We start from the raw sequence: 26016 nt of genomic DNA, 5'->3' as shown, positions 1-26016 counted from the left end.
GCCCCCCTTAACCCTCATTCAAGGGGTGGATGGTGAGATCCCAGCAGTGGGTTGGCTGGGAACCAGGGTGGGTAAGAGAGAGTGCTGTCGGACCCAGGTATATATTGAATGGATTATGGAATTACCTGGCCTATGCAATTTTATCTGCCAGGTACTCCCAGACATTTAAGAATAAAGTTGTGGTCTAATTAAACCACATCCAGTGTCTCCTGTGTTTCTTCCAGCATAGGCAGACAATGGAGCTCCACAAAGTTACACGATACAAGGATCTGGCCTATTAATATTTAGATTATTCTTTAAACAGGTGCTCTGAGTTGATATATTAAATTCGCTGTCACTTCTTTGTTTTTGGGGGTTTTCTTTTAGTACACTGGGGCATTAACTTCCAGGCCTTGGCCAAAATCCAGCTTGGATAATTACATTCTGTCTACCTACATACATCCTGGAGTTTCAACTGTATACTATATTCATCTTCTCTTCCTTTCCTCTATTGTGTGTGTACACTGTTAAACAGCTGCCCAAAGAGCTTTTCCAAACACTCCTGCAAACAAAATTCAGTTTGCACAAATGTTCATGGGAATGCAAACAAAAATTGGATGCCAGCATGACTAAACTGAAAAGCCATTCAGAATTTGTGAAAATATTTGCATATAATTTCCCTCCACTATTTGCTCAGTTCTAGTTCTTACTTTCCTAATCTCCCTTTTAAATCAATGGAAGTTTTGCCTGAGTAAGGACTGAATCTGAGGACTGAGTAAAAAGTGAATAGAGGCTTTTGGATTTGGCCTGTATCTTTAAACCATTTAAATCACCTCTATACTGTAAAAAGGCACATTGCATGTGAACCTTCCTCGTTGTTTTTAATAAACTTTTATACAGTGCTGTAACTTTACTAGTATGTAGAAAGAAATATTCCATGCCTCCAAAGAGTTGGTAATTCCACCACAGTAAATGATCATATTAACTGAATGCAGTTTCATGGCCAGAACTCAAGTTAAATGCCCTTAGCTAGCCTTGATTCAAGCAAACTAATTTTCTTTGTCCCCAGTAAATGTAACACATTTGGCAAGTTTCAATGTTCCCTGATTTGTTCAGAAATAAATGTAGTAAGCAACCTTCCTGCCTGCGGTGCATAGCTCAGTGTTGCACAATTGAAGCTGTTTTCAGTCCAAGGAAAAGTGTAAGGAACTCAACAAATGCTGAGACAAAACATTGGAACTATCTACTATGTTGTAGGTACATGTAGGGGGAATTAAAGGGTCTGATCTAGTAAGGTGCTGAGCACACTCAATTCCTGTTGACTTCAATGGGGGTGCTCAGCATCTGACAGGTTCAAAACTGCAAAATTAGCATAGCCGTGCCCCCAAAGTGTAGGGAGGGTCCCCTCTCAATGACTAATGATTGTAATGGCACTCAAAAGATATATCAAGATCCCTGACCTGGTAAGATTACAAACAGATTTTGGACATGATTGAACAAGAAAGTAACAACATGGTGAGGTTGGAAGGATGGACAGGACAATATTGCACAGCACAGTGGGGCAAAAATGTTTGGTTCTGATGAAATAAATGGACAAAAGTAATAAGCAGAATGCTAGTTAACATGTTTCTTTGGCTTCAAAGAAGAAGTTGGTCATCAAGCGGGATTTAAAAGAGGAGGGGCTAGTGGCTTTGTGGACTAGCTCAGGAAGGACCTTCCATGCAGAGAAGTCAACATAGAAGGAAGAGCTGACACATCTGTGGGAAAAGTGGACAAGTGGTTTGCTGAGGCTGGCATCACTGGCAGAGCAGAGACAGTTGAGGGTGGGGGGAATGTGATAAGAGAAAAGCAGGGGAAGAGTTATTTAGGGCCTGAAGGGCAATGACATTAAATATGAAAGTGATTCAGTGAAGAAGGAGGAGACAGTGGATTCAAAGAGGGAGGGGCCATGGGCAAATCAATGAGAAGCAGAAATTATCTTAGTTGCAGGATTTGGCATGGACCAGAAGCAGACATTGTGGGTGTCTCTAATTACTGTTCTCCCTCTCTAAATAAGGCAGACTCATGAGGCAGATAATGATGAACATTATGCATGTGTGACTCAGGGCCTACATTTCTGAGAGGACAGTTGCCGTGAGAAGGAGAAATAGGAAGGGATGTGGGAAAGCTTTCAAAAATCATTTCAGAAACGCATGAACACTGGTGTCTGGAGGGCCCTGAAGAATTTAAGTATTGTAGCAGTCTCCCCTCAGGAGATGTCATGTGCGCGCGCGTGTGTCTGTGTGAGTGATAGGGCTTGTCTACAGAGTGGGGTAATGTGCTGTACAGGGGTGTGATTTATAAATCAATTAAAGTGCAGCATGTAAATGAGGTCTGTGTAGACCAGGCTGGTGAGCACTGAATATTTCCTAATGTGCTTTAACATAGTGTTGTTTGAAACTATGTTAAAACGCACTAGGGAACATTTAGTGCACACAAACTGGATCTCCACAGACCAATTAATGTGCAACCCATTAGTGTACTTTAGAAACCATACCCCCAAAGTGCTCATTACTCAACCATATAAACAAGCCCAGAGAGAGAGCGACCCCAGAGAAGAAAGGATAGTTACGCAGAACATTAAAGCGAGGGTGGGAGAAAATGAGAACAGTTCAAAACTGGTTAATGCAGCCTTCTTCTACAGACTAAAAAACTTAAACTGTGTTCAAACTGTGCTGGTTAGGGAAGGGTCTGTCTCAATCATGGTGCCAGATAGAGCTGCTTGAGTTATTCAGTCCAAATAATGAACTGATCACATTCTGGCATTTTTCTTCCAAAAATTATTTGCAAATATATGTGCTTATTATTTGATCCACTGCAAACATTGTGAATAATGATTAATTCTACCATTTTCCCTCCTCCCCATCCTCAAATTAATTGCATTTCATTATTCCACCATCTCTAGTTCTTAATTTTGTTTAGCATATTGGTAGAGAGATAATGTAGATGTGCTAACCTGCTTTTGCCACAGTTAGTGAGACACTCCTCTCCAAAAATCATATGGGGTTTAGGTCTGTGCTAGTGGGGACAGCGATTTGGATGAAAAAGTTACTAACCAACAACTGGCAAGGGGCAGGGAGGGAAAGCAAGGTCTGCAGACATAGCAGATATCATTGCAGTGCCTCTTAAAGCTGGCAAGAGCATGCTAATGATCTGATTTTCAAAATTCGTGAAGGAAAATCTCACCAGAGATTTTGCCGATTAATCTTCTCGATACAATTATGTAATGTGTAGCAAACACTGTAATGGGGGGCAGGGGAGAAGAGGATCCAGATCCTGCATATTCCTTGATTGCTATGGAGGGCCCCAAGAGCTGTAGGACTCAGAGGAGTGTCTCTTGTTAGGGGGCCCAGGATTTAAGGTCTAGGAGTCTAGTCTGATCACTCAGGCTTAGTTGTGGGAGGTTGTGTTCAGCCCACGTTAAGTGAGGAACCGCCACAATACAATCTTTAAAATACAGCAGAAATCCTGACAACTTCCTGTTCCCTCCAAAATGTCCCAACATTTTATCTTATTTTTGTTCAGTTTCTCTTAGTTCACCTCATAAGCTATGATAAGAAAATATAACCTCAGATAACGTGATGTAGGATGAGTAACCATGAGGACAGGTCAGAATTTAAATGATAACACCCTTAATTTGGCAAGTGCTATGAAGCGGAGTATCCAACAGCTGACACGTTTTTGCTGCGTCTATCGAGCTATCAGATGACCCCCCCCAGAAATAATGGTTCTCTATGTGAGGCAAAAAGCAAGCCAGGCGTGTACCATGGTGCCTCACCATCCATTCTGGCACTAGTCGCTTTTTCAAGAATAAGTTGTGCTAGTGCTTCACACCACTGATGATTCCAAATGACTGTGGGGAAGGATGGGGAGGCAGAGAAGGTAAGGGAGGCAGATGCCTTTTGAGTTAGTGTTTATATCCCCTCTAACTGGACAGACTTTTCCTGGCTTCCCCACATACAGTCCCGAATGGAGGAATCCACTGTTGAACAAAATGGGAACCACCATGACAACTGCTGTGGGGAGGGGGAAAAAAAAAGAACCAACCTCCCAAGTCAACTTCATCACATGGGGGATTGATTTGTAAACTGTTTCAAGTTATGGAGTCATATTGTTCTCTCAGTGGTGTAAATCAACTGAGTTCAGGAGTTAGTCTGGATTTACACTGGGGTAACACAGTAGAATTGGCACCATAAGGCCAGATTTCACAGGATATTAGTAATATCTATTTGAGTCAATGGGAATTACTCACATCCTGCTGGTAGAAGCATCAGGGTCCATGAATATAATCTATTCTTTATATTTTTAAAATTTTGTTACATTTCTCTTACTGTCCTCCCACAACCCACTATTCTCCACCTGCTCTTAAACATACACCCAGAGATGCCTCCAGGAGTCTGAGGGTGAACCTTGCTCATTAAATAAATGACAGTTGCACTGAACATGATGTGATTATATTTTCTCCCTAGGTGGCTTTTTTGAATATTTCCAGCACTACTTGCATGAAAAATGTGGATGAATCATCAGTTCATTTCTCTTTGACCAATCCATTCTTCTGAGCATTCAGTTCCCACTTTCCACACAAACATCACAATCCCATCAGTTTGCTCCATTGCCTTCCCATCTCATTTATTACACACTTAATGCAGCATCAAGACTCTTCCTTTACCCAGCTCAACCTTTGTAGAAAGACTTCTTCTAATTTACCAGTCACAGGTGGTTCCCACTCAGGGAAGAAGGAAGGTTTTATATTTTCTCTGGAGTTGACAGACTTTTCTCTCCCTCACCACTTCCAGAATGAAAATGAGCTAAGGACTTTTTGTATTATACAGTTTTTTAACAGGAATATTTAAGGATGAGACACAGATGATTGGCTACATCTGCCTTGCCCAGTCATTCCCCAGCTCATTAGGATGTCACATACCCTGCCCTGTACTACTCAAGTAATCCATATTGTGTGATAAACTCTTTATAATGGATTCTGGAATATTCACAGCATACTTACTCCACATACAGGATGGTTTCTCATGAAGTGCTAATATTTATGCTTATTATTTACATTATGGTAGCACCTACAGGCTTCTGATTGCAACGGGGGTGCCATTATTGTGCTAGGCACTGTATTTACATGTTCCTGCCCCGAAGAGTTCATAATTTAAACAGATTGTAACACAAGAACGGAGAAAGGAAGTGTTATTAATCCCATTTTGCAGATGAGAAACCAAGGCACAGAGGGCCTCATCTGAAGTCTACTGAAGCCAATGTGAGTCTTCCCCTTGACTTTGAAATAACTGAGGTTATTCATGTGGTTAACGTTGTGCACCTACTTACAAACCTTACTGAACTGATTTCAATGAGGGTTGGGCACCTAGGTGCTTTTGAAAATTCTATTAGGTGCCTACCTGAATCTACAGGTGCCTAAATACCTTTAAAAATCTGGCCCCAACTGACATGTCCAAGATCATCCAGGCAGTCTGTGGCAGAGCTGGCCATGGGACCCAGCTCTCCTGGGGCACAGATCAAAGCCTTCACCATAGCCTTCCTTTCTGGATTTTAATTTTTGTGACCACACAGAAGAAATACTGTGGTATTCTCAAAAAGTGGACCTGGCTCCTAGACCCTCTACAAACACAATCAAACTAGGACTTTAGAATTCCTGCTGGCAGTATTACATTTTTCAATAAGGTGGCTGTGCTCAAAACCTATGTTAAATACATATATATTTTTAGAGCAGCTTTGCAAAGCTGTCATACAAATTGATCAGCCAGGCACAAATCCTACTCGCCTGCTGTTTACCATCAGAGTGGACGGTGAAAATAACCCTGTTATTTCACTTGCCTGTCATGAAACAGGTACTCCCCCGAGCGAGTGGGTGCAGACTGCTGTACAGGATTTCAATACATTAGTATGTCAGTCACAACCCTTAAGTTCCAGAGCTCCACACTTCTCCTCTCAGCCACTGCCTTTCCCTGTACACATGCACACACACAGTTTAGGTGCTTGAGTCCCACTTTATGAAACCAGCAGCTTGCATGATTAGATGAGACTACACCTTTTACAGAACATATTAAATGTACCTGATAAACTGCCCAGAGCATCTTCATTTTCCAAAATCCCTCTTTGCTTGGTCCCTCGCAGTTCACTTTTGGATTTCCAAATGAGCTTTACCATCCTGATCATCTCAGGCAACTCACAGGCTAGGGTCCCCGGCTGGTAGCTGGGCAGGCTGCCCATGGGAAAGGGCATCGGCTCTTCCCCTGTCCTCCACCGCCTGCCCAGCTCTGTTGAATTAAAAAACCTGTCTAGTACAGGCATCCTGTCCTTTGCTCTCCAGAAAGGGCTGCTCCTGCTATTGGACTAGGGACACACTTCACAGCCAGACACAAATGAAAACAATCAAAATGGGCCCCCACAACTAAGGGAAAGGCTTCTGCAGCCTCACTGCCTCTTGACAAACACGGTGGAGAGACGTGCTTTCCAAGGGTTCCCACTGGTGAGTGAGCTGAAGCAGTTACTGTACTTCTTCCTCCTCAGAGATTAAGAGATAGATGCTTTTTTTTTTTCACTCTCCCTCTGTCTCAGGCTCCAAGTTACAACACTTAATTAATCCCAGGCTACAGCTGGAACATCAGCCAAAAAAAAAAAAAAAAAAGTGTGTGGGGGAGAGAAGCCAGTGAGGTATTTTCTTTTCCTCCCTCTTTCTCTCATTCTTTTGTTTGCTTGCTTGTTTGTTTGTTTTCAGGAATTGTCACCCTACTGCAAGATGTTGGAATTTGCAGTGAAGGAACACTTTCATCTACGGGTTTGTTATCAGGAGCTATCAGGTAAACAGGTGCTGGTTTATTAAAGAGAAGAGCCTCACCAAATCATGCCCTGCAGCCTAAAGCAGCCCTCAGTAAACAGAGAGAAGCTTGAGTAGCCCAGCAGAACCAGTTCACAGCTGCCTCTCGCTGGCTAGACTGGCAGAAGTCCATCCCTCCCTTCCACTAATGACCGCATTATGATGAAGATATTAAGAAGGCTGTTTGAATTTATCTACACAGTAATGCAATTAAACAGGCTTCCTGCCCACCCACCTCCGTCTTCTTCCTCCTCTCTGTCATTTGGTTCTCAGCAAACCCAAAGGGAGTTTTGGCCTATTAGTCAAATCCCTTTGTAACCTTAGCTGCCCTTCAGCTGCAAGGGAAATAACATTGATTCACATTCCAAAGCTAACTGTGAAAGAAGTGAATCAGGAAAGCAGTAAGATCTGCATTCACAAGTCTGGTGCTGTTGTGTAATCTTAACAAACTGCTCTAGTTTTAATTCCATTTCTGAAGAAAAATAATCATAAAAACAAAAGAAAGAAATCCCAGGGCTTGACTGGCAAGGGAAATTAAGTTGTTGAAATTCCACTTTTCCATGGGCGGTCCCACTGTGGACTTATTATTTTGGCTGCTAGGTGCAAAGCTCCACCTGACTGAAAGATAAGTTCATGTGAGGACGCTAACTGGTGGCTATCACTGATTGTACACAGAAGACAATTATTATCGCCAACCTTTAAAGACAAGACAAAAGATGCCTGGTGTCTGCTCTGAACAATTCCGTCACACACAGAAATGTGGTGGGGTATTGTAGCTGTAGCACTTTCACCAGCAAATGGGGTTACTGGGACGTTTTTAAACATGTCTGAGCATTGTTTGTTAGACAGATGTTAGAACAATCTCTTCTTCTCCCTTTTGTTTCACATCCCCATGTAGCAGGACCCTTTATTTTGTCTGGCATTTTCATTGTTCTGATACAGTCTGCACTCTTAATCTATATTCCTTTTAGTGCTGGGTTATCATTCAGCCTTGACGCTTGTTTAGGGGTGCAGGAAGGAACTGATAGAGTGGGGGCACCTTACGATACCATCTACTTTTTTGTTTTGAATAAAACCACAGAAAGTTCACTTAATGGGAATTTTAATATGCATTTTAATTTTTCCTCATATCCATAGATAATAGACTTACTTTTTCCTGGTTAAATTCAGTGTCCTGTTTCTTTTACAGATGGGAAAATAAACTGGCAAACAAACAGGATCTTCCTTCATCAGGAAGGAGGGGGAAGAAGATCCAAGTGAATGGATTGAAAGTTAACATCCTTAAGTATAAAAAACAGAATGCACAAGTTTGTCCTTGTTATGCCAACATCAGCAGGAGCAGCATGATATTTCCACTGTTCTAGCATCCTTTGCCATGTTTACCTTACGGTTCCCACTTCAGACTAGGGACAGCAAGGTTCTTCAAAACTATGGTTATTTTTAATGTGAGTCGTGGTGCTGTATTGTTAGCATATTTGTTGAATATGATCTAACTAGTTAGTGCTTTCAGGTGGCCCTGGTTTGAAAAAAGTGAAGTGCTCCCTAAGTGTTATACCATTGTTGTTGTAATGTTATTTTGCAGGAGCACTTAGCATCAGGATATCCTGACCCTTGGAACAAAGGGGTTAAGAACAAAGAAAACAAATAGATGTAATACACCACAAGCCCTGACACATTCATAGAACACAGGGCTGCACTTCCATGACAAGGACGAGCGTTATTGTTTTATCCCAACTTGATATAATTTCAATAGCTTTATTTTGATTGTTTCATGTTGTTTTTCTATTATTGGAGCAAGTCACTGAAGGTTCTTAAAGGAACAATGTTTCTGTTAAGGAGGAGTGAACTGGCTTAACTAAAGTAAGAAATGACCCAGACCTTTGCCTAATGTGCAAATTAAACCCAGGCTGATTTTTTTAAAAAAACTGTAAGATAAAAAAAATATTCAGTTAACTTTTTTCCCAATTATTTATTTTTCTTTTTTGTTCACCTCTGCACTTCCTGGTCCCAGCTGGAACAAGAAGCAGAAGTGCCAAAATACTGTGAAAGAAACACTGTCCTTGTGGTATTTCCAGCTTGGTGGGAAACAGAAAGTACCAGAAATCAAGAATGGTTCTCAGATGTCCAGCCCAATATTTGTGGACCAAAAAAAGTCTGGATAGCTTTAGATAAGCATCTGAACATTTAGGTGCTTAAACAAACCACACATCCAAACTGAGCCACCAAACTTTCTGTGGTCTGCCTACCACTACTTTCTTTCAGCTCTTTGTTAGTAATACCTTCTTCTAGTTTTTCAAAAGCTGGTCTTGCTTTTTGCATCCTCAAAATTGGGGCTTGCAAATTTGTGTCTGCACTGCAGGTAGGGTTATTTGGGCAGCTGTGTACCTAATTTGTGAATGGAATCAAGTAGATAGAATTCAAATGATCTTCATTGTTTTTGTAGTTATTTGCACCTGAAATTTTTCAGATGGGAAGAGGAGGCCTAGTGAAAACCAGGCTGAAAATCTGACCTGTTGTCATGCCAACTACTTTATTTTAAAAGTATATATAATAGCTCTAACACTCACAAGACATACCTTTCCTACGGAAACGAAGGCATGTAAAACCTGCTGATCTTCACAGAATGTAGTTCTTTCTGGTCAGTTTGAGGGTCACCATTTAGACTCATAAAAAGAATGCACTTTTTGAAGGTCTTTGCTTTGCCTGAATTAAGATAGCTGGGAATTAATACTGGCAAGTCAGGCCAAAATCAGTAGTTCAATAGCTAACACTGACAAAGCTACTGGACAAGCTGCATCTTCCTGGTTGTTCTGATTAGAGCTGGCAAAAACCTTTGACCAAGACTCTTTTTGACAAAAATACAGATTTGGTGACGCTGAAACACCTTGTGAATTTGTGTCAATTTTACTGATTTGTTTTGGTCAAAAAACCCTAAACAAATTGTAAAAAAAATTGAAATGTTTCATTTTGTTAGTTATGAAAGGAAATGTTTCTGTTTGAACTGACTTTTCGTTTCAAAATTTCCTTTAATGTTATTTAAAAATGTTAACGCCCAAAATTGAAACAAAATGTTTTGTTTAACCTGAAAGTTTTTATTTCAGAACCGCCAGTGAACCAAAAAATACTCAGCTTTAGTCCTGCCAGTACCACAAATGAATATTAACATAAAAGACTGAAACAGTCTTGGAACACAAGTGTGTTTGATGGGAAACTTCTTGTATCCTCTTTGCGAACTTCATCTTGAGAACATACATTTTACAGAATGATAGGTGTAGGTTTTCACTGGACAGGTGCCTCAAAATTAACTAGAATCCAGAGTTTATTCATCCTACTTGACAAAAGATTTTGGTTGGGGCTGGCTGACAGTTCTTTTGGCTTCTTCATCCTAAGAAAGGGGACAGCTTGATCAGAGCGGCTGAGGAGGAATGTTTCTAATGAGATAATGTTCTTCCAAACCCATGAACCATCAAAAAATCTCATCCAGCACTAGCTTGCAAGGTTTTATGCCAGGGGATCACGTCCTCAACTGGTGTCAATTGTCATAGGTCCATTGATTTCAATTGAGATATGATGCTTTTCACAAGTTGGGGGGGCTGACCCCAAGACAGCGTTTTTCACCCCACTCAGGAAAAATGAGCATCACAAATGCACAATGAATGCAAAACACAGAGAAACATGCCCAACCCTTTGTTACTGAACTTTTAAAAAAATCACTGAACAAGCTCAGCTCACCTAAAACTTCCCTGCTTCCATATCAGTACAGGCCAGATTTTAAACAAACCATGGAATAAAGATGGGTCATTTGCTGTTGCTACTAAATGTACTATTTTATGGCTCTGAGTAAAGGAAGGTTAAGCAATTACAATATAAATGTAATAACTTTGGCCCCAACTCCTCTTAAGCAGCAAATAGGTGAAATGAGTCAGTTCTGAAAACCTGACAAGGCAGTGTACATTTTCACAGATAGGCATGAGAATTGAAAAAGGCTTGAGGAAAAGAAGAGGGAGGTGGGGAAACAGGGAAGGGAATAAGTGGACAGATTCATAGCTTGTGTTTCGCAATTGGAATCTCTTAAAAAGTTTTACTTGTTTGCTTATTCCTTTTAAGCTATGTAGTAAGGGCAGCAGCAGAACTGCATGCCAGATGGTACAGGAAGTGCCTCATGTGTATCTTTCCAGTCTATTGCAGCCTGCATGGGCTTCATTAACCCAGTGCTCTGGTTTTCATTGCAAGTTTCTCTCTCCCCTTCTTTCTCTTCTGTCCTTCAAAAGGGGGGGGGGGGGGCGAAAGAAAGAATGAAGCCAGGGTTTGAACTGGCATAGAATTTCTCTCTTGGCTCTCAGCTGTCATGGCCAGTGCCAAATCTACTGTCTCCAGCAGCTCTCCCACAACAAATCAGTCCAGGCGCACAAAAGCTGTAAAATAATGTTGAATAAAGATCCTTGATTCCCCCCTGCCCCCTTCACCCCAGCCTCGTTCCCCAGAGATGACCTCCTCCTGCTCTCCCGTACCGTAAGTGATAGTGGAACCTCCAATCTGCAGCTTTGCTGAAGGCTTCCTTAGCATTCAGCTATCTTTGGCCATTTGTGTCAACAGAGCAAAAGGAGAAGTCCAATAGCCTTACTCTTGTTCTTTCTTTCCAGCAGCTGCTGCTTGGAAAGGGGAACTCCTTCCTTGGTGTATACATGTAAACAAAAACAAAATCCAGATTGATTAGGATTGGAAGTGACCTCCAGTGGGTCATCTAATCCAGTGGTTCTCAAGCAGGGGTATGTGTACTCCTGGGGGTATACAGCAGTCTTCTGGGGGTACTTCAACTCATCTAGATATCTGCCTAGTTTTATAACAGGCTACCTAAAAAGCACAAGTGAAGTCAGTACAAATTAAAATGCCATATAGACAACGACTCGTTTATACTGCTCTATATGCTATACACTGAAATGTAAGTACAATATTTATATTGCAATTTATTTATTTTATAAGTATATGGTACAAATGAGAATGTAAGCAATATTTCAGTAATAGTGTGTTGTGACACTTTTGTATTTTTATGTCCGTTTTTTAAGCAAGTAGTTTTTAATTGAGGTGAAACGTGGGGTTACAGAAGAGAAATCAGACTCCTGAAAAGGGTACAGTCGTCTGGAAAGGTTGACAGCCACCTCACTACACTTTGGCAGATTTAGTTATTCTTAAACATTCCCAAACAGATGTCTTGACACAGCTAATAATTTTTATTATCTGTTTACACAGTAAATGACATTTTAAACATGTAAAAAAACCCATACAGCCAAGGTTTTCAAAAGTGACTTGTGATTTCAGGTGCCCAAATTTTTGGAGGTCCAACTTGAGACACCTTAAAAGGAGCCTGATTTTCAGAAAGTACTTAGTGCCCATCCTCTGAAAATCAGGCCCCTTTAAAGTATCTCAAGTTGGGCCCCCAAAATGGAGTCACCCCAAATCACTAGTCACTTTTGAAAATATTGCCCTTGTCCCTGCCTTGAGGATCCTTAATTCATGAAGATGCAGTAAATGGGATAATCGTCCAACATCAAGAATGAGTGGAGACAGCATGTGTGTGTGGCACTGACTGTAGAAAGCTACAGGGAACTGGGTGTTAAGGGAAGAAGAGGGATCTGCAGGTGGAGGAAAGCACTTGGCATATGTGATGAGAGAAAGTTCCGAGTGTGTGCAGTGGCTTGAAAAGAAAGAGAAGAAACCAAAAATGGGAGCGGGTAAAGTATGCACATAGGAGAGAAGAGTGACATATAGATGATGTGTGGAAGATCAAAGAAGAAATGTAGGCAGGCAGACTTGTGCACAGCCTTGAAGGTGCGGTTCCACAATCACCCTTGACAGTTTGTTCCATTGACTTAACAAGTTATGTTGCTTTTCCTAGTATTTAACTTACAATTTTCCTGCTACAGTTTAAGCACATTACTTCTTATCTAGCCTTACCGACTAATAAGAATAACTGCTCCTAGTCCTCTCTACTGTTATTTCTTGATTATTCATGAACACCTCTTTACTTATAGGTTTACAGAATTTAAAGCCAGAAGGGACCATTGGATTATCTAGTCTGATCTGTATTTCACAGGCCATTACATTTCATCCAGATATCCATATTAAGCCCAATAACTTGAGTTAGACTAAAGCAGTTCAGTCCTCAGGAGACTAAGCTATTGTGTGCCACAGGCAGGGAACAGGAGAGATCGAGGTGCCACTTATTTGTGGACAGCTATTATGTGCCTGTTCTAGACTGAACATGCCCATCTCTGTTACCTTTACCTTAGGGCATCCCATTTTTTCCAGTGCTCCTGTTGTTTTTATTGCTTTCCCCATCCAATGTGTATGTCCAGTTTTTTCCCCAAATATGGGATGTCACCATTTGTGGCAATTGCACTTTTATTTCCCCCTCATGGTCCAGCATGGGCACTGACTCTAGGCTCCTGGTTCCTCAGCCATCACCTCTCTTGGGCAGAGACCCACATCTTTCCCTCCTGACCTGGGGTATTTTCAGGCTGCACAATTCCCTGTCTACACCGTGAATTCCCCAGCAATGAAGACTGCCTCAACAGGCATGCTTTGCTTTTCTTCCTCAGAGGCTCTAAATAGTGAAATTTTCATGGTTAAGTTATCACACAGTTCTTCCTATGCAAGCACAGGTATTCTTAAGGTAAAACCATTACAGACAAAACATATTAAAAAAACCTTACACACATACTACTGTGAGAGATCAGCCCAACTTCAACAAGAGCTCTGGCAGGTGAACAGTCCTTCAAATCTCACAAACCCCTATGGATACAAGTTAATAACTCATAGATTCATAGACACTAAGGTCAGAAGGGACCATTATGGTCATCTAGTCCGACCTCCTGCACAACACAGGCCACAGAATCTCACCCACCCACTCCTGCGAAAAACCTCTCACTTATGTGTGGGCTATTGAAGTCCTCAAATCGTGGTTTAAAGACTTCAAGGAGCAGAGAATCCTCCAGCAAGTGACCCGTGCCCCATGCTACAGAGGAAGGCGAAAAACCTCCAGGGCCTCTTCCAATCTGCCCTGGAGGAAAGTTCCTTCCCGACCCCAAATATGGCGATCAGCTAAACCCTGAGCATATGTAGAAAGAATAGTAAATATGGCAGGCGACCAGCTTGGCTTAACAGTGAAATCCTTGCTGATCTTGAACACAAAAAAGAAGCTTACAAGAAGTGGAAGATTGGACAAATGACCAGGGAAGAGTATAAAAATATTGCTCAGGGATGCAGGAGTGAAATCAGGAAGGCCAAATCACACCTGGAGTTGCAGCTAGCAAGAGATGTGAAGAGTAACAAGAAGGGTTTCTTCAGGTATGTTAGCAACAAGAAGAAAGTCAAGGAAAGTGTGGGCCCCTTACTGAATGATGGAGGCAACCTAATGACAGAGGATGTGGAAAAAGCTAATGTACTCAATGCTTTTTTTGCCTCTGTCTTCACGAACAAGGTCAGCTCCCAGATTACTGCACTGGGCAGCACAGCATCGGGAGGAGGTGACCAGCCCTCTGTGGAGAAAGAAGTGGTTCGGGACTATTTAGAAAAGCTGGACGAGCACAAGTCCATGGGGCCAGGTGCACTGCATCCGAGAGTGCTAAAGGAGTTGGCGGATGTGATTGCAGAGCCATTGGCCATTATCTTTGAACACTCATGGCGATCTGGGGAAGTCCCGGACGACTGGAAAAAGGCTAATGTAGTGCCCATCTTTAAAAAAGGGAAGAAAGAGGATCCTGGGAACTACTGGCCAGTCAGCCTCACCTCAGTCCTTGGAAAAATCATGGAGCAGGTCCTCAAGGAATCAATTCTGAAGCACTTAGAGGAGAGGAAAGTGATCAGGAACAGTCAGCATGGATTCACCAAGGGCAAGTCATGCCTGACTAATCTAATTGCCTTCTATGACGAGATAACTGGCTCTGTGGATGAGGGGAAAACGGTGGACGTGTTGTTCCTTGACTTTAGTAAAGCTTTAGACACGGGCTCCCACAGTATTCTTGCCAGCAAGTTAAAGAAGTATGGGCTGGATGAATGGACTATAAGGTGGATAGAAAGCTGGCTAGATTGTCGGGCTCAACGGGTATTGATCAATGGCTCCATGTCTAGTTGGGAGCCGGTATCAAGTGGAGTGCCCCAAGGGTTGGTCCTCAAGCCGGTTTTGTTCAATTTCTTCATAAATGATCTGGAGGATGGTGTGGATTGCACCCTCAGCAAGTTTGCAGATGACACTAAACTGGGAGGAGAGGTAGATATGCTGGAGGGTAGGGATAGGATACAGAGGGACCTAGACAAATTAGAGGATTGGGCCAAAAGAAATCTGATGAGGTTCAACAAGGACAAGTGCAGAGTCCTGCACTTAGGACGGAAGAACCCCATGCACCGCTACGGACTAGGGACCGAATGGCTCGGCAGCACTTCTGCAGAAAAGGACCTAGGGGTTACAGTGGACGAGAAGCTTGATATGAGTCAACAGTGTGCCCTTGTTGCCAAGAAGGTCAATGGCATTTTGGGATGTATACGTAGGGGCATTGCCAGCAGATCGAGGGACGTGATCGTTCCCCTCTATTTGACATTGGTGAGGCCTCATCTGGAGTACTGTGTCCAGTTTTGGGCCCCACACTACAAGAAGGATGTGGAAAAATTGGAAAGAGTCCAGCGGAGGGCAACAAAAATGATTAGGGGACTGGAACACATGACTTATGAGGAGAGGCTGAGGGAACGGGGATTGTTTAGTCTGCGGAAGAGAAGAATGAGGGGGGATTTGATAGCTGCTTTCAACTACCTGAAAGGGTGTTCCAAAGAGGATGGATCTAGACTGTTCTCAGTGGTAGCTGATGACAGAACAAGGAGTAATGGTCTCAAGTTGCAGTGGGGGAGGTTTAGGTTGGATATAAGGAAAAACCTTTTCACTAGGAGGGTGGTGAAACACTAGAATGCGTTACCTAGGGAGGTGGTGGAATCTCCTTCCTTAGATATTTTTAAGGTCAGGCTTGACAAATCCCTGGCTGGGATGATTTAGTTGGGGATTGGTCCTGCTTTGAGCAGGGGGTTGGACTAGATGACCTCCTGAGGACCCTTCCAACCCTGATATTCTATGATTCTATTCTATGATTCTATGATATGGGCAAGATTTACCAGCCAGACACTACAGAAAATTCTTTCCTGGGTAACTCAGATCCCACTCCATCTAACATCCCATCACAAGCCATTAGGCCTATTTACCATGAATATTTAAAGATCAATTAATTACCAAAATCATGTTGTTATCCCATCATGCCATCTCCTCCATAAACCTTAGGTTCGGAACAAGAACACTCATGAATCTGTCAGTTAGTCCTTTGTGTCCTTTGGACCTTTTGATCCTGGTAAAAGGCAATTTGTAGATAAAAGTCCTCTCCCCAGGCTGAAGCTTCAAAAGACCAGGTGTTGAGGTGGGCATTTGCATTCTCCTCCTCCCAAATATTTCCTAGAAAACCTGCTCAACTAACTGTACATTCTTGTCTTAGCCCATTGTCTACAAGAGTCCTTTGAAAATTATAGCACTTCCCAAGGTTCACAATAGGTCAAGTCTTCTAGTTATATACAATCCCACAATAACACTTAAACATTTGCATTTTTAATACAATGAGTTCCTAAGATTATTAAACTTAATTCAATAAGATTTAACTTAAGTCTGAGGTTTGACCATGATATTGCAGGAAATTGCCATGCCTGTCACTTGGGACTCAGAACTGAACTCAGTTTTCCAAGCGAGGCCCAACTGGAATCCGGAGGTTGCTCCTACTCTCAATGGTTATGATTTTTTGTGCTCCATGCCACTGAAATGAATTAAACCATTGTTTTTTGCAGTGTTGTAGCTGTGTTGGTCCTATGATATCAGACAGATAAGGTGGGTGAAGGAATATCTTTTATTGGGCCAACTTCTGTTGGTGAGAGACAAGCTTTCTAGCTCACACAGAGCTGAAGACCTGAAGAAGAGCTTTGTGTAAATGTGAAAGCTTGGTTCTTCAACAGAAGTTGGTCCAATAAAAGCTATTACCTCACCTATCTTGTCTCTCTATGAATTAAAGCACGCTAACTGGGAAGCTCCAGAGGAAGTTTTAGGAAAGAAAACCTCAGATATTAAAATGAAACTTGACTTCAGACACACTTAAAGAAATCCCCCTTTCCTAATTATAAATGTAAGCAAGAATAAAACCAGATAGAGAAAATTATATATATGAGCTCCTAAGATATTTAAACTTAATTCAATAAGATTTAACTTATATAAATATTAGGGTTGTCAAACGATTAAAAAAATTAAGTGTGATTAATTGCAGTTTTAATCACACTGTTAAACAATAATAGAATACCATTTATTTAAATATTTTGGATGTTTTCTACATTTTCAAATATATTGATTACAATTACAACACAATACCAAGTGTACAGTGCTCACTTTATATTATTTTTGATTACAAATATTTGCACCATAAAAAAGATAAACAAAAGAAAATATTTCAGTTCACCTCATACAACTACTATTTATGCAATCCCTTTATTGTGAAAGTGCAATTTACAAATGTAGATTTTTTTAAAAATATAACTACACTCAAAAATAAAACAACATAAAACTTTAGAGCAGTGTTTCTCAAACTTTTTGTGCTGGGACCCCATTTTGGACTTTAAAAAATTGGGACCCCCCCACTAGAAAAAACTGTGATCCACTACCTTCAGCCCCATGGGGTTTGGGGCATCAGCACCACTTGGGGTGGGGTGCTCTGGCCTTCAGCCCCCCATGGACCCTGGCCTTCAGCTCCCCCACTGCCTCCGGAGCTCTTGTCAGCCCCACTCAGGTCTCCAGCCTTCAGCCCTCCTCAGGGTGCAGGGCTCCAGCTTTCAGCCCCCCTTGGGTCTCCAGGCTTCAGCTCCCCTGCCACTCTCGGAGCTCTGGGGCTCAGGGCTCCAGCCCCCTGCTGCCTCTGGAGTGGGATTAGTGTGTTAAAAATTAACGTGTTAATCATGCTGTGAATTAATCCTTAATTGACAGTTTTAGTGCAAAGTGAAAGGTCATGGGGATTTATCAGTTGAAAGTGACAGAGGAGGATTAAGACTTGAGTGTTGATGACTATGAGCTCCCAATGTGATGTGGCTGTGAAAAAGGCTAATTCAATCCTAGGATGCATCAGGTCAGGTATTTCCAGTAGAGACGGGGAAGTGTTATTACCATTGTACAAGACACAGGTGAGACCTGATCTGGAATACTAGGCCCTGGTCTACACTAGGACTTTAGGTCAAATTTAGCAGCGTTAAATTGATGTAAACCTGCACCCGTCCACACGATGAAGCCCTTTTTTTCGACTTAAAGGGCTCTTAAAATCGATTTCCTTACTCCACCCCTGACAAGTGGATTAGCGCTTAAATCGGCCTTGCCGGGTCGAATTTGGGGTACTGTGGACACAATTCGACGGTATTGGCCTCCGGGAGCTATCCCAGAGTGCTCCATTGTGATCGCTCTGGACAGCACTCTCAACTCAGATGCACTGGCCAGGTAGACAGGAAAAGAACCGCGAACTTTTGAATCTCATTTCCGGAGACTGCGGGAACTGTGGGATAGCTACCCACAGTGCAACACTCCGGAAGTCGACGCTTGCCTCGGTACTGTGGAAGCACTCCGCCGAGTTAATGCGCTTAATGCACTTAGAGCATTTTCTGTGGGGACACACATACTCGAATATATAAAACCGATTTCTAAAAAACCGACTTCTATAAATTCGACCTAATTTCGTAGTGTAGACATACCCTAGGTGCAATTCTGGTCCTCCATGTTTAACAAAGATGATTTCAAACTGGAACAGGTTCAGAGAAGGGCTGCTAGGATGATCAGAGTAATGGAGAAACTGCCTTACAAGAGGAGACTTCAGGATCTTGGCTTGTTTAGCCTAAGAAAACGAAGGCTGAGGGGAAGTATGATTGCTCTCTATAAATACATCAGAGGGATAAACATCAGGGAGAGAGAGGTGCTATTTAAATTAAGGGCCAGTGGTAGTACAAGAACAAATGGATATAAACTGGCCATCAACAAGTTTAGGCTTGAAGTTAGATGAAAGTTTCTAACCATCAAAGAAGTGAAGTTCTACAACAGCCTTCCAAGGGGAGTAGTGGGGGCAAAAAAAAAAACAAAACAACTTGTTTCAAGACTGAACTTGATAAGTAGGGCTGTCAAGCGATTAAAAAAGTTAGTTGCAATTAATCACAGTTTTGATCGCACTGGATAAAAAGAAGGTTATATATAGCGATTGCAAGGCTAAGTTCCAATACCATCAAAGTACTCCAAGTCTGCAGTACCACCTACATGCTAAACACGCTTTCACCTCCAGTTCTTGTGGTACAGATAATCCACCGACAGCAAATGAATCCCGCCAGCCGTGACAGAGTATGTTTACAGAGTTTCAGGATCGCTACAAGCCCATGGATCAAACAAAGTACAACAGCTTAACCAATGCTATTGCAAAGTGGATAGCTATGGACTGCACAGCACTCAACATTGTAAACAACAGAGGGCTAAGAGATGTTATTCAAATTGTATCTTCCAATCAGTCATACATCTTGCCCTCCCGAGGAACCACTGCATCATGAATACATGACCTATATCACAACAAGAAGACTACAGAGTTGGAGCTTCTGAAAAAATGCACTAGCTGTTGCTTGGACTGGTGGTCACTGGACATCCTTGAGCAATCAGCTATGTTGGAGTCACGGCACACCTGATTGATGCTGCGTGGACACTGCAGTCATCTGCTTTAACAGTAATGCATACTGAAGAGAGATATTATGCTCAAACACATGTAGAGCATTTCTTGGATGTTGTGAAAGAACAGAATATTCAAGAAAAGGTAGCAACAATTAGTCCTAACTGCAATCAAAACTGCAATTAATTGTAATTAATTTGTTTTGAGTCAATCGCCGAGTTAACTGCAATTAATTGACAGCCCTAATACATCTATATCTATATAGCTATATGTTGATCTATCTATAGATAGATATAGATACACACACACACACACACAGAGATATGCACAAGGGAAACGGAGGCAAACAAATCCATTTTTAAATACATTTTCCCTCCAACGTGCGTTATGTATATACCCAAATTCAACCACTCAACCTTGTGCTGCAACTGAGCCAGATTTCACAACCTAAATAGAGTTAGGCTTGGTTAGTACTTGGACGGAGGCCCTCCAAGAAACAACCATCTATCCATATTTGGGGCACAGGGTTATGTTTTAATCAGTCTTTGAATGCACGTTCAGCTGGTGGAACATCTTGTAACCGCCACAGTCAAGACTAGTGAGATGTACCTCTACTAAGAATAATGGGATTCACTGTCTGTTATTACCTTTTTCTGGATGCAGCACCACTTAATAGAGGTGGTCATCTAAAGTGAACACCATACTGTGGGATGTCCAAAATCTAGCCAGAGGAGACAGACCATATTGTTCTAAGGGTCCAGGGTGCAACTCCACATGAACAGGGACTTTTCCATTGACTTCAATGGGCACTGGACGTGGCTCCTGGGGAGAATATTTTTGGAATGGAGGAGAGAAGATTATTTGAGTTCAAGAGGGTGAGGAGCTGAGTCTCTTGCTTCACTACCCACAGAGGTTGCATATTTGATGATTAACAATTTGTACTACTAACAAAACAAAAATGTCTGTTGTAAAGGAATAAACAGAGCTTCCGAACAAATTGGAAACAGTGAGGTTATGTAATTTTTCCATTGCCTGCTTTGGAAAATTAAGAAAAATTCAGCATGGTGACTTTGGTGCTTAGATTTTCCCACAGTAGGTGGGGAAACTATATGCACATGGAAAGGAAATGGCAGGGACAACAGGTAAGAAAGTCTTAGGTTTAAAAAAAAGGCCCACGCAGAAGCAATCTGCTACTACACACCTTCACCTATGCTGATTTTCTCCTGAAGAAGAGATGAGAAGGGAGCTACCTTCAGTATATTTAATTCAATCACACAGTGTATACGCATTACCCTGTAGGGATTCCACTAGATTAGCCCCTTACTTCCTTTGGGGTCCTTGATTCCCTACATTTAATACGAGACTGTGAACTTAGTACAAAGTAAAAATAATGTAAGAGATTTACCTAGTGTCATTTATCTTGAAAGATTCCGGAGAAACACTTCCTTATCCCTATGAAATGCTGCAATCAGAGTCATTGCTGGAGCAGATCTACAGCAAATGTTTTATAAGGCTCTGTGGTTTAGGGTAGGAAGTGAAGTACACTCTATCTAATTGAAAATGCAGGGAGAATTCAGGTAGGCAGAATATGATTAACCATACTAAAGTATAGTTTGAACTCCCATCCCTGCCGCATCTTACAGGGTGCATTTCCTGTTAGTGAGTGTGTAACAAAGAGAGGGAACGAGAGCGAGAGAGAGACAAAACAGCTGAAAGGCAGGGCTTGCTCAACTCACAATTCATCAAGGCACATGAACACGTACTTAATTTTAAGCGTAAACCACAAACTTACACTGCAGTATATGACTTATTTCTCCAGGAGAAGAGATGAGAAGCAATGGGAATGAGACATAGATCTAAGCTGGTGTGACATACTGTACCTCTTGCACACTATTGTAATAATCTTTTACAAGACACCTCTCCTCCTTGCTCTTGCTCTGTCCATCAATACATGGCACCAGAAGGAACAAAGGAAGCAGCGATTACACAGAAGAAGGGGTCCTGGCCTAAGAAATTTGGCCAGTAAAACTATTCAGAACATGTGCTGACAAAAGCTTTGCATTGAATTTAACATAGATTGTTAAGTTAGGCACTAGTTGTGTTTTATCTTTATTTTTCTTGTAACCATTTCTGACTTTTATGCCACATTACTTGTATTCACCTAAAATCTCTCTCTTTGTAGTTAATAAATTTGTTTTATTATTTTATCTAAACCAGTGTCTTAGAATTCAAGTGTTTGTGAAACTCTGTTTGAGTTAACAAGATTTGTGTATATAATTTCTATCAGTAAAATGACAAACATTATATGTCCTTGAATTGTCCAGGAGAGTGCTGGGCAGTACAAGACATACATTTCTGGAGAAAAATCTGGGACTGGGAGTGTGCTGGGATCACCCTGCTGTATAATTTAGGCTGGTAAAAGCCTGCGTGTGAGTGGCAGGTTGCAAGTGCACACAGACATAATTGGGAGTGATTTACATGTGAGAAGCTTATTGTGAATAGTCCAGGAACGGAAGCAACAACAGCAAAGCAATGTAAAGGGCACCTCCAGGTTAGAGGGCAGGGGTGACAGCTACTCACTAGTCTAGATTGTATCCTGGATATGACATAGTTGGAGACTCTGTGTCTTTGCACACATGCAGAGAGCAGGGCAGGGTAACTCAGAATCAGAAACTTCCAGAACATGTAGGAGTTACCAGACTTGCTCAATGACTGTTCTGAGGCTGCACAGGAAGTTTTCATTGTGGGCAACCCACATGGCAGGTCATAGCCTAGTTACCTGCTGACTGCTGAGCCAATCAGAGAACAAGGGGGGAAGAGGGGAAGGGTATAGATGCAGGAGTTAAAACAGCCCTGTGGACTCAGTGGCTAATTATAGAGTCATAGAATCTTAGGACTGGAAGGGATCTTCAGAGGTTTTCTAGTCTAGTCCCTTGCACTCAGGCAGGACTATGTATTAGCTAGACCATTCCTGACAGGTGTTTGTCTAATCTGCTCTTAAAAATCTCCAATGACGGAGATTCCACAACCTTCCTAGGCAAGTTATTCCAATGTTTAGCCACCCTGACAGTTAGGAAGTTTTTCCTAAAGTCAAATCTAAACCGCCCTTGCTGCAATTTAATCCCTCCCTATCCTCAGAGGTTAATGAGAAGAATTTTTCTCTCTCCTCCTTGTAACAACATTTTATGTACTTGAAAACTGTTATCATGTCTCTGCTCAGTCTTCTCTTCTCCAGACTAAACAAACCCAGTTTTTATAATCTTTCATCATAGGTCATGTTTTTTAGACCTTTAATCATTTTTGTTGCTCTTCTCTGGACTTCTTCCAATTTGTCCACATCTTTCCTGAAATGAGGTGCCCAGAACTGGACACAATACTCCAGCTGATGCCTAATCAGTGCACAGTAGAGCGGAAGAATACATCCCAGAATGGTGTTTGCTTTTTTGAAACACTTGTAACACTGCTGACTCATATTTAGCTTGTGATCCACTATGACCCACAAATCCCTTTCTGCAGTACTCATTTCTATGCAGTCATTCCCCATTTTGTATGTGTGCAACTGATTGTTCTTCCTAAGTGGAGTAGTTTTCATTTGTCTTTATTGAATTTCATCCTATTTACTTCAGACCATTTCTCCAGTTTGCCCAGATCATTTTGAATTTTAATCCTATCCTCCAAAGCACTTGCAACCTCTCCCAGCTTGGTATTATCCACAAACTTTATGAGTGAACTCTCTATGCCATTATCTAAATCATTGACGAAGATATTGAACAGAAGAGGACCCAGAACTGATCTCTACAGGACCCCACTTGATATGCCCTTCCAACTTGACTGTGAACAACTGATAACTACTGTCTGGGAACGGTTTTCCAACCAGTTCATGCACCCACCTTATAGTAGCTCCATCTAGGTTGGAATTCCTGTTTGTTTATGAGACGGTCATGCGAGACAGTATCAAAAGCCTTAGTAAACTCAAGATATACCACATTTACCACTTCCCCCATCCACAAGGCTTGTTACCCTGTGAAAGAAAGCTATTAGGTTGGTTTGACACCATTTGTTCTTGACAAATCCATGCTGACTGTTACTTATCACCTTATTAGCTTCTAGGTGTTTGCAAATTGATTGCTTACTTATTTGCTCCATTATCTTTCCAGGTGCTGAAGTTATGCTGTCTGGTCTGTAATTCACTGGGTTGTCCTTCTTTCTCTTTTTATAGATTGGCACTATATATTCCCTTTTCCGGTCCTCTGGAATCTCTCCCATTTTCCATGACTTTTCATGTGGCTCAGATATCTCCTCATTCAGCCCCTTGAGTATTCTAGGATGTATTTTGTCAGGCCCTGGTAACTTGAAGACATCTAAGTTGTTTAAGTAATTTTAACTTGTTCTTTCCCTATTTTATTCTCCTACCTCACTTTCACTGGCATTCACTCTGTTAGATGTCCAATCACTATTAATCTTTTTGGTGAAAACAGAAACAAAAAAGTCATTTAGCACTTTTGCCATTTCCACATTTTCTGTTATTGTTTGTCCCCCCTCATTGAGTAACCAGGACTAAGAGATGTGTCTGCTGTGAGCACTGGGTCCCAATCCCTGTACCATACTGGATGGAGCTCAGTGCTATTGTAGCTTTATTTACTATGGAAGCATTCCACTATGATAGTGTTTGGTCCACTGCAGTGTGTTTTATGGACCTAGAAGGAAACCTGGGAGGAGCATTTGTCATTTCTATTGGCTAAAGAGTCTGTGGAAATTACATTTAGCTACCAGCTAATTGCTGTAAATGGAGATTCTGCCTCAGCTACAGAGAAAGAATGGGGCAGCATTTAGGGACATGGGGGTTTGTGAATTCTTGCCTGACTTAGCTGAGCTGAAGGGGCGAAGATGATGCCTATAAAGTGAGAGCGTATAGGGTAAGTCTATGCTGCAATAAAAAAGCCATGGAGCCGAGCTTCAGGCAATAGATTCAGGCTCGAGGGGCTCAGGCTGCGGAGCTAAAAATAGCAGTGTAGATGTTCAGACTTTGAGACCCATCCCAGGATCTCAGAGCCTGGGCTGCTGCCCAAGCCTAAACGTTTACAATGCATTTTTTAGCCCCACAGCCCAAGCCTGAATTAGCTGACCCAGGCCAGCCACGGCTGTGCCACAGATCTTTTACTGCAGTGTAAACGTACAGAGATCCAGGAAGCTGATATTTATATGCTGGTCCCAATCACTGTGCCACTTTGGATACAAGCTGCAGATTTCTGTTTCACCAGCAATTGAGAGGACTAGCCAGCTGTTAATCCGAGGGCTGGAATGCTCCTAGCTGCCCCCGGTTGTTTGTTTGCTGACCAGATTCTGCAGCGTTTGGAAAAGAACTGAGCTGCTGCCATTCTTCTCAAGCTCTAAGCAGCCCAGATGACACATCCTGTGGCCACACTATAATGAATAAGAAATCATTTCTGAGAGAAGATCAGAAGAGAGTGTGTTCTGATGTGTGTGCTAAGGTATAGAAAATGTTACCTTGAAACCTTACATTTGAATGTTTTTACTAGAAACAAAAGGGGAAAAGTCTGTATAAGGAACACCGTCGAATTGCTTTTGTTTAAAAGTTATACAGATTATTCCAAATACTATTTACATTATTTTATACTATTCAGTGTGTTTTGTGCGAATTAAATGTTTGTTTTACTAAGAAAGTGCACCATGGTCTCTCTTTGAAATGGACTGGGGACTAACATCTATTTTTCACGGTTTTACAAACAAGAACCCTGAGGTTTAACTCTGTGTAATGCTTTCTGAAAAGCCAAAACCCGACCTGCGCTTTAGCGAAGAGTTAAGCTGAGGTGCAGGAAGAAGGGGAGTGATTGCACTGCACCTTAAGCGGAGGGAGTGGGGGCGTTGTCTGGCTTGCTGGGGGAAGGAGTATATTGCTCTAAGGGTAGGGTTGAGAGAGAGTTGGAGTGGGAGTTTTTCGCCTTCCCCACAGCGGGTTCAGGAGGGGTTATGTTATGATGAGCAGAGAAGCGAGTTAAGCGATGATGTCACAACTCATTATGCCAGTATGAGGTGGATGTCCAGTGCAGGTACGCCGTAGGAAAGGGAGACAGTTACCAGATAAATGGCTTGGTAAAGGAATTAAAGGAGGTGTTTGTTAAATGAGGTAAATGGGGTGGGGAGGGAGTCCAGGGCTCCTATGACTGGCATGGCAGGGAGCCAATCCCTTTCCTTTATAGCTCACCTTAACCTTCATTCAAGGAGAGGGATGATCAGGTTCCAACAATGGGTTGGCTGGGGACTAGGATAGAAAAAGGAGAGGCTGGAAGAAGCCCCTGGCTAGATATTGAAATGATCATGTAGTTACCTGTTCTGTACACCTTTATCTGCCAGGTAATCCCAGACATCTAATAATAAAGT

The 26016-nt window shown here is 41.9% G+C and overlaps 1 protein-coding gene across 3 annotated transcripts in view; it reads right to left on the bottom strand.

Annotated features, from left to right (window-relative positions):
- Positions 1–26016, bottom strand: part of PDE7B (phosphodiesterase 7B) — a 273745-nt gene that overhangs the window by 104657 nt on the left and 143072 nt on the right. Inside the window, exon 1 of one of the 3 annotated variants that reach the window (XM_074948477.1) lies at positions 6096–6390. The exons of the other annotated variants lie outside the window; for them this stretch is intronic. Coding sequence (XP_074804578.1) covers positions 6096–6333 — 238 coding nt within the window. The 5' untranslated portion in view covers positions 6334–6390. Of the gene's footprint in view, positions 1–6095; positions 6391–26016 lie in introns of those variants that run through there. 3 annotated transcript variants of the gene reach the window in all.

Source organism: Natator depressus, chromosome 3, assembly GCF_965152275.1.
Source record: "Natator depressus isolate rNatDep1 chromosome 3, rNatDep2.hap1, whole genome shotgun sequence".
NCBI lineage: Eukaryota > Metazoa > Chordata > Testudines > Cheloniidae > Natator > Natator depressus.
This window is presented reverse-complemented; position numbering and strand designations above follow the sequence as displayed.